This window comes from Parasteatoda tepidariorum, chromosome 3 (assembly GCF_043381705.1).
Source record: "Parasteatoda tepidariorum isolate YZ-2023 chromosome 3, CAS_Ptep_4.0, whole genome shotgun sequence".
Taxonomy (NCBI): Eukaryota; Metazoa; Arthropoda; class Arachnida; order Araneae; family Theridiidae; genus Parasteatoda; species Parasteatoda tepidariorum.
Genome location: NC_092206.1, coordinates 80,632,619 through 80,641,727, shown reverse-complemented (window position 1 = coordinate 80,641,727; position 9,109 = coordinate 80,632,619). Strand labels below are relative to the sequence as shown.

Genomic DNA, 9,109 nt, shown 5'->3' with positions numbered 1-9,109 from the left:
CGCTTACAAGCTGTGGCCGAAAAACCACTTGTTGCTTAAGTTTTGCACACCAGTGTATATAGATATTAGTGAAACTTAAATTGTGTTTTTTAGTTTTTAATTGCTGAAATTGCGTTTAATTAGCGTTATTTAGTCTTACTAACGATGATTGTTTTCTTTCTTACAAAAGCAGTATCGAACACATTAGATATCTTGTTGCATTCTGCAAGTCAGCTTTTGTGCTAGTGGCCAAACCAAACAAACATTATATCCGGAATAATATTTTGCAAGTTGTCCAAAAAAAATTCTTTTGTCGCTGATTTAATGAATATCAGAAGTAATTGCTTAATTACATAATAATCTAATTTTTTCCTTCTAGATCGATGAATACACAACAAATGTCTCGAAATATTAGTAATTGCTTGAAAAAATTATTGTAATTATCCTCTTACTCCAGATTCACAAGCATTCATATTTTTAAACATTTCACTGACTTATATTAAAAATACATTTTATTAAAAAAAAACTAGATTAATCATAAATTATCCATTCAAAATCCTTATTCGAGGAAAAAGATATTTTTGACTCACTGAGCCAACTTTACTGGAGCTTTTCGTTTTTCCAATACTAACTTGTCATCTTATAATCATAATAACTATGCTTAAGTAAGCTCCATGACAGCAGTCGCTGCAGGTTATGCATTTGCTGATTATTTTCCATTTTAGATTTTTTTTAAAAAAGAAAAAAAAAACATCAAACGGATAAAAGTTTGCTTACAGAAAAAACTGAGATCAAGTAAAAATTAAGAAGAAGATAAAAATAAAATATTTTTATGTATTCCTTATTAAAAATTAAAAATAGTTTTTTTTTAAAAAAAGAAAAAAAATCAGTATTGAAAAAAGATACTTAAGGCTCATTTTTCTGGTTATTATTTTATTTGTCTGTAAATTACCTGTGATGATGGTTTGATAATGAATTTAATTTGAAGAAACTTTAAATATACACCAATCAAGGCACCAGAAATTACAATTCGACTAATTTTTTCTTTAAAAATAAAATAATTTTACTTTAATATCATTAGCAGAAAGTTTGACCTTTCTTCCTGACTTCTTGATTGGGCTTAGTATAAGCATATATTTTTTTCTAATTATTTTTCAAAAAACTAAATTTTAATTAAAGCGGTTAATGTTAAAAAGGGATATGTTACAAATTTGCGCTTTCGAGAACACTGTTCAAAGATTGTTTAAATTGCTTCCAAATTGTTGAATTATCTTCTATAGGCAGTCTAGAAAATTACTCGGTATTTGATAATATTTGATAACCGGGGGTATATATTCCAAAAACAACAAAAAACCTTATTTTTGTGAAAACGTTACAAACCCCTCTTTTTCACACTGACCGTTTCAATTATAAAAAAGTAAATTAAATTTAAACAGAAGCAACACAAATTCTCCGTGCCTTGTTCTTTATACATGATTATGTTTAATATTTATATATTGTGCTAAATATAGGTTATATTAATCATAATGCTTACTATAATAATATCTTCCTGACTTTATTGAAGTCGCAGCAGACAAATATAAATTTTTGAAGATAGCACTGCAGATTAATTTTTTAAAAACTCTTAACAGGAGTTTGCTTTGACTAGAAGATACTATTTACATTAAGGTGTATAAAATTATTAAATTTCCTGATTAGACACCAAAATCTAGATACTAATGTTTAAAACAAGTGGCTTAATGAAAGCAACGTTCCTAACTAATTATAACGTATAAATATTTACCGAGGTAATAAAAAAATTACAATTTGTTCAGTAAATATATTTTTCCGCATTTCATGAATTACGCAAATTCATGGATGGCGTCAATCAAAACTAGAGTAAAACTACTGAAAGTCTTCTTTTTTGATGTGCCTGAGTTTTCAAAATTTAATTGTAACAAAGTTTCAGAAATATTTCTTATCAAAATAATTAAGCACACACATTTTCAATGACGGGATAACCATTAAAATGTGAAAGGAAATGACACAAATTCTTCTATTATATTCCAAACTTATTCCTCACATATGCTAATTAGATTGTCACCTGGTGTTTTAGCCTCTTCAGTGACGGGTGTTCCAGGGGGGAGATCCAAAATCATTCCTTTCGAAGGGTTGTTGTGGAGTTTGAGAAGAGGAACAACATGCTGATTGGCTACTTGAAGTACCACTTGGGAAAGGTTGAGTGATGCAGCTACATTAACAATACTCTGATGAATACCCAATAAACCAACTCTGAGTCCTGTACTTGTGTTCCAAATTCCTAAAGTGTTGTCGTCTGATGCTGGAAGAGATGGAGTCAGAAATGAAGTGCTTTATAAACATGGAATTATTTCTCGTCTGGGAATTTATGTATTTCGTATATTTGTGAAAAATGTCTTCAAATTTATTTCGAAAAAATCGATTGCTGGATAATTTATTAAAATATTAAAGTTTTAGTAATTGAAAATTTAGAAAATATATAGATGATTTTAGGTCGAGTAAAACGTTTATTCTGAAATGAAATTGAGCTAAAAGTGATGCATGAAAGCATGTAAATTAAATTGAGACTTGAATCTTAAAAATTTAAAAAAAGAAGAATTTTCTCATAGAAAAAATGCATTTAATTTGTTTTGAAATGGCAGATGCATATATTATTGAGAATCGAGTTTATAGTTCGAAAATTACCTAATTGTACCTTCTTCAAACAAATAAATGGTACAATAATAGCACCTCCTCCAAAATAAATAAATAATTTAATAAAATAAGTGATACAATTATAGTAACTCCTCCAAACGCATAAATGGTTCAATAATAGAGCCTTCACCAAGCAAATGAATCGTACAATAATAGTACTTCCACCAAACAAATAATTGGTACAATTATAACACCTCCCCCACCTGAAAACATAATATGCAATAATAATAGGTAATAACAACATTAAATAAAATACCTAAATATATTTCCCGCAAATAAGTTACTTTATAATTTTTAAATAGTTATTAATTGTGAGAAGTGAAAAAGTGAATTAATAATGTAATTTATGTTATGTAGGTTGCATTTTTAAAAAAAATTAATTTAAGATAAATTTTATATTGTTTTAAATTTTAAGTAATTCCTTTCAGTTTAAAGTTTTATAATAAATTTTTTAAGACGGAATATAAAATACGCTTTGAGCTAATTTAGGCTGGGTATTTAAGTCTTCGTTTTTTTAATATTTTTTAAAAGAAATTTAAGAATTAAAGGTCAAGAAAAAAAAAGAGATTTTAGCTCGCGGCAAACTCCCCCTCCTCTAAATAAATGATAAAACTAGTCCATGGCACCTCGGCGCCTTTTAGATGGAATAGAAACAGAAGGTTAACACTTTCACTAACTTAACAACAGTCTCAAAAATCAGTGAAACATGTGAGAAACTTCTGGAAAAGGGCATAGCTCTCCCACGAAGCTTGTGAGCCATTGATAAGAAAATATGGGTTAAAAAAAGGAGGCAGATATCGTTATAATGCCAAATAAAGTAGTGCTTGTGATCTACTTTTTTTAAGATGAGTAGGACATTTACTTTTCTTCTTTTTAAGTTTGGGTTCTCCATTTCTAATGTCTTGTATATTTTAGAAAGAATAGTAGCATTTAGTTTAGTAGTATTCTTCAAACCTGCCAGTTAGTTACTTAAAGTTACTTTAGACTGAACTTAATATCTTTAAGTTTACATGGTATACTAGTTACCTTTACTATATAACTTTTAAAAAAGAAAATGATAATTTTAAAGTTAATCAATCTGAAAATTTATGCAGAAAATAATTTATGTTATAACCAGCTTCAGCAGTCTTCAATATATATTCATATTAGAAAAGATCTACCAATAAAATGAAAAGGTAACTGCATTATAGAGCAAAATTCTGAATAAAATAATACACTTTATTTGCATTACATCGCTTACAATTGATAGCTTGATATTGCCTAGAGCATTTTCCTTTCATTTTTTTAATGTTTGGGTTCCCTATTTCTACATATTATATAGTTTTAAAGAATAGTATTATTTAGTTTAGTTGTAGTCTTGGAGCTGTTTTAGACTGAATTTAAAATTTTTAATCTTATATAACGTTCTGGTTGCGTTCAATATTAAATAATTTCTTTAAAGAAAATGCTTATTTTAAGGCTAACAAACTTGATAAATTACTCAGTAATTTTAAGCATTTACTCAGTAAATATTTTAAGGATTTTTCAATACAAATGCATATTAGAAAAACCAGCTTATGAAATAAAAAAAAGTAACTTCATTCTAAAGCAAATTTCTTCTGAATAAAATAACACATTTTATTTAAATGTTACTGCTCATATACGTATAAATATCAATCATAACTTTTAAAAATATGACATGCATGACTTATTTCAGTTATGCACACTATATTTTTAAGAGTTCCATTATTTCTCAGATTTTAAGTATCTAATTTTGCAAGAAATTTAAATTTGAAAAGTTGTTAGTATCTAAATAGCTTTTTAACTTTTTAGTTACTAATTTGCCAGTTATTCAAATTTGAAAGCTAATTAAGATTTTTAATCTATGCATATAGAAATTAAGTATAAATGGTTTTTTATTTATTTAACTATTTCAATTCGAATTGGAAAGTAAGGTACTTAATTAGGCCATTTCCAAGAAAAACAATATGATAAGGATTAAAAATTACATTTTGTATAAAGTGCTTAAATGTGTAAAAAAGCTGCCTTTCGTAATTCGTAATATGAATTAACTATTCCAGTTATTTAAAAATAAGTACAAATTTAATTAATTTACTATTATCAACTACTATTAAGTTTGTGATTTTATTTACTTTCAATTGAATAATGCGTAGTATTTGCTTTTGAATTAATATCGTAATATAGTCCTATTTTTCTAATACAATAATTTCTAATAAAAAGAAGTAAACTCTTTATGCAATTAATTAAATACTATAATTATTATTTTTTTCACTGTTAAGTAAGATTCAAAAAAGTCAATTTACAAAATGACAATTTTTATGAATGTTTTGATAGATATATTTGTCAAATTCTATATCGAATTTCTGTTTATTCAGTTTTTTCTAAAGTTTAAAATCAGAATCGACTAACAAATTTGCCTTTTTCTCTTTTAGTAACTGCCAGAAATACATTTCTCTACCTTAAAAGATAATTTAAAAACTGTGTCTTTTTTTTTAATTTATTTATATGATCATGAATAAGGATTTTTATTTACAGCGTTAAAAAATTTCACAATATGAATCTATTCCTTGGCTTTTATATTTTTGTTAGATAAAATTTTTTTCAATATTTTTTTGCCGATTATTTTACAAAAAGGATCAAAATAATTTTAAATTCTTACGAAAAAACTAACTCATAAAATATTAAATTGGCTTCACTCAAAATGATAAAATTTCTAAAATCAGATTCAAAAAATTTCGAAAAAAACAATATATGTAATATTACAAATGCAAACTTAATATTAATCGGGTACCTTTGAAAAATCACGTTAACATTTTGAATAAGGATAGAAAATTTACAAATAAATAAAAAACATTTAAATTAAAAAAAATCAATTTGACTTAATATAATACTTAGTACTTTGAAGGTAAAAATATGCGCCAAAACTTTTGCGAATTTGAACTAAGTAGTACTTTCAAATAGTTCCAAGATACATAATAATAAGATACAATTATTATTTTTAAGGAAAGTCGGTAGGGCATATATCAATAATGCTAAAACTGACATTTTTCGATGTACCTTTTTTAAGAAACTACTTATGATATAGCTCTGAAATTTTATGTGGATATTAGAGATTACACCAGTTCTATGCTTGATAATGTTTCAACATTAACAAAAATACGTTTTTAGTTATGAAAAATCTTTGATGAAACTTTTTAAAAAATTTAAAATTCTCAATTCATAATCTTAAAAGAAAATTTCTTCCAGACATATGTATTAACATTTACAGTGTAGATATGTATAGGTAAATATTCTGTGAAAATGAAAAAAATGAAGTAATATCTTGTTTAAATGGTACATCGAAAGGCACAAAGGTGAAAAGGTACATTGAAAAAGGTCAGTTTTAGCTTTATTGGTATCTGCACTATCGTCTCCCCTTAAATATCTTAGAATAATATTCTTAAAAGGAAACTTTTGATGAGAAAAATTAAATAAATTTATATTATTTGAATGAAAGCTTGCATTGATATACATATAAGAAAGCTCTTTAAATGTTTCCCTCAATTTATATATATTTGATAACGGATTTGAAAGCAGAATTTATTTAGATAAAGTTTTAGATCTAATTTGCTCTGCTTAAATAAATCAACTTATCGTAGGTTCAAGCTTAGTTACGGTGGCCACTCGCGATGGTCTATTAATAATATTATCAGGTAGTTATCTTCTACTACCTTCCATTTACATTAATTGGATTTGCCCAAACATAATTAGAGAATCTCCATGCATTTCAAAGGTTATCTTCAGCCATTTGATAGTGGAACCTGAATCCAATTAAAGACTTATGGTGTAAATAAAGTTGATAATGATTAACTCTATCACGGTTAAATATCTTCTTAATCTTTGCTCGACGTGGATGAGCCTAGGATTTAATAGGATTTAAATATGCAGTATATCTCTTTATTACCGCCTTTAATATGTACTTTCACAGTTCTTGTTGAAAATAAAAACAATGGAATTTGCATATCCGGGGTCACAAATTAATAAAGTGAAGGAGTCTGACAAATCACAATCCAGTAACACGTATATCAGTTATACAAAAAAGAAATAATTTTAATTGTGAGAGGCTGTTTTAATCTATTTTCAACCTGTACAGGTTTCGTTGTTTAGCTAACCTGCCTTCCTAATTTTTTTTCTTTACATTTAATTAGAAAATTTGGCACATTGAAGATTTTCGTCAAAACTTGAGGTATGCTTAGTCGATATTTTATATCTCTGTTTGGATACAACGATGAGTGGCCGGTACAGTGAGGGTATTTCCCATATGTTTGAGAAAATTGTCCTCTTTTTACAAAAATGAACTGTGGATGAATTATTTTTGCTCTAATAGTGGTCTAAAATAATATCTAATAGGGCACTGATCAATTCTGACTATGTTCTAATCAATTCTAATAGTGTCCTAATTAGTTCTAATCAGTTCTAATAACGTTCTAGTCAATTCTAATATTGTTTTTCTCCTTAACCCCGGCGCCTAGTGGGACGCATGTCTTTGCCCTCTAATTGTCGAAATAGTTAAATTTTTATTTAATTTTAGTGGAATATTGTTTTTTTAATACTTATTTTATCTATTAAAGTTATAATTTTGTCTTATTTCTGATAAAAAAAACTAGTCTTGAAGGGATAAATAATGTCTTTTCTAAATTTCAATGTTAACTTTTAACGCAAAATTTTCGAAATATTTAACAAAAGTAAACATACCTGATATTGCCAATGAGCCATCCAACGTAAGTTTTACACCAGTAACCGTCTCTGTGTGCCCACGTAGGGTAAAGTTTACTTCTCCAAGTGTTACATCCCATACGATTAGGTTGCAATCAACAGAACCAGACACAACAAGTGAAGGATTGAGGGGCGCAAATGTAGCACAGGTAACGGCATCCTGGTGACCTACCAACACCTGCAAACGAAATTAAGCTGCTTTTGTTATCCATTCGGAAGGCAGAAAATGCGTAGCAAATTGCCATCATTTGAGGTTGCTTAAACAATTTTTCAGTATAAAAGCTTTGCCAATTCAAGAATATTTATTTCAGAGATTAACTAATTGTTGTTAAAGCTTTGTCTACACATACACTTCAAGTTGAGATGAAAATTAAATTATGTTTTTGTTAAATTTAAAAAAAAACCCAATAAATATGGAAAATTAAATGTAATACGGTGTTTTATGTTAATCTCAATATCAGGTAACTGAAGCTGAGCTTGCAGAAATAGAATTAGTCAGAAGAGTAGTTCAAAGTTTGAACCCCTTAATGTTAATTTTACGTTTTGTGTTTTTCGCAATATCTCGAGAATTTTTCAGAGAACTGAACAATTTTTGTAGACAATTATAAAATTTGTTTATCGAAATATAATTTCATGCAGCATATAACTTTCAGTATGCATTTATTATTTTTTTATTATTTTATTTAATATTAGTCGAAAAATATTAATTGTAGTGCATGCAGTTTTTTACGTAATTTTAAATAATGTAATTTTACACGGTAAATTAAAAAATTTGAGTAATCGCAGTGAAGTAGTTCCTTAGAAATCGAATTTTAGCTATACGAGTTTTTTAAAATTTGATTTGTATTTGATTCAAAAAGTTCTGACTCACCTGCGTCAGTTTCCCAGTTCCTACTTCAAACACTTTCAGGGACTTGTCATGTGAACCAGTGACGATGCTTTGGCAATCATAGCTGACAGAAAAAAAGTTGATGACTTCAGTATTGCCCACTGTGATCATTCTCTCAGACTCCATGTCTAGTACAGACCAGTACCTCACACTGTAAAAAAATTTCAATCCAAATTAAAATCAATTTGTTAACTTAACTTCCTTCTTTATTCTTACATTTGAAATTCATATTTATTTTTAGACAATATACCAAAATTTGTGCAAGGCTTTAAATAGAAAATATAGATATTTTTTCAATTATATATACATATTTATTGAAACATTAAGTACATAGTATTGGGTTAGGTATGAAATAGAACATTAAGTAAATGATGGTTTTTCTGGCACATACGCACTCAATTGTTAAAAATTTTCATTTCCACTTTGCAAAATTTCGTTGATGCAGCATTGAATCTCCTCTTCCAATTAACTGATAAATGTGGACTTGTTGACATACAACTTTAACTTCAATTTACTCTATAGAATGAGATCCAATGGTGTTAAATCACATGATCAAGAGCGGGGGAGTCTGATCCCCAAAACATGAGTGTGCACGACTAGGAATTTCCCTGTTTCACGAGATTTCAACAATGGAAACGAGTTGTTCTGAATTGTAGAGCAGCATTTTTACGAACCATAAACTTTCAGCTGCTTAACTTTCTTTTTATGTTTGCAGCACCGAGTAATTAAATTTCTATTTAAGTTTTGCGTAAATTTTGGGCCACCCCTTAGAAA

The 9,109-nt window shown here is 27.6% G+C and overlaps 1 protein-coding gene across 1 annotated transcript in view; it reads right to left on the bottom strand.

Moving 5' to 3' along the window:
• Positions 1-9,109, bottom strand: part of LOC107450170 (protein qui-1-like) — a 140,900-nt gene that overhangs the window by 6,527 nt on the left and 125,264 nt on the right. Inside the window, exons 22-24 of the mRNA XM_071178889.1 lie at positions 8,318-8,486; positions 7,426-7,624; positions 2,063-2,299 (exon numbers count right to left, since the gene is read on the bottom strand). Of these exons, the coding sequence (XP_071034990.1) occupies positions 2,063-2,299; positions 7,426-7,624; positions 8,318-8,486 (605 nt within the window). The remainder of the gene's footprint in view (positions 1-2,062; positions 2,300-7,425; positions 7,625-8,317; positions 8,487-9,109) is intronic.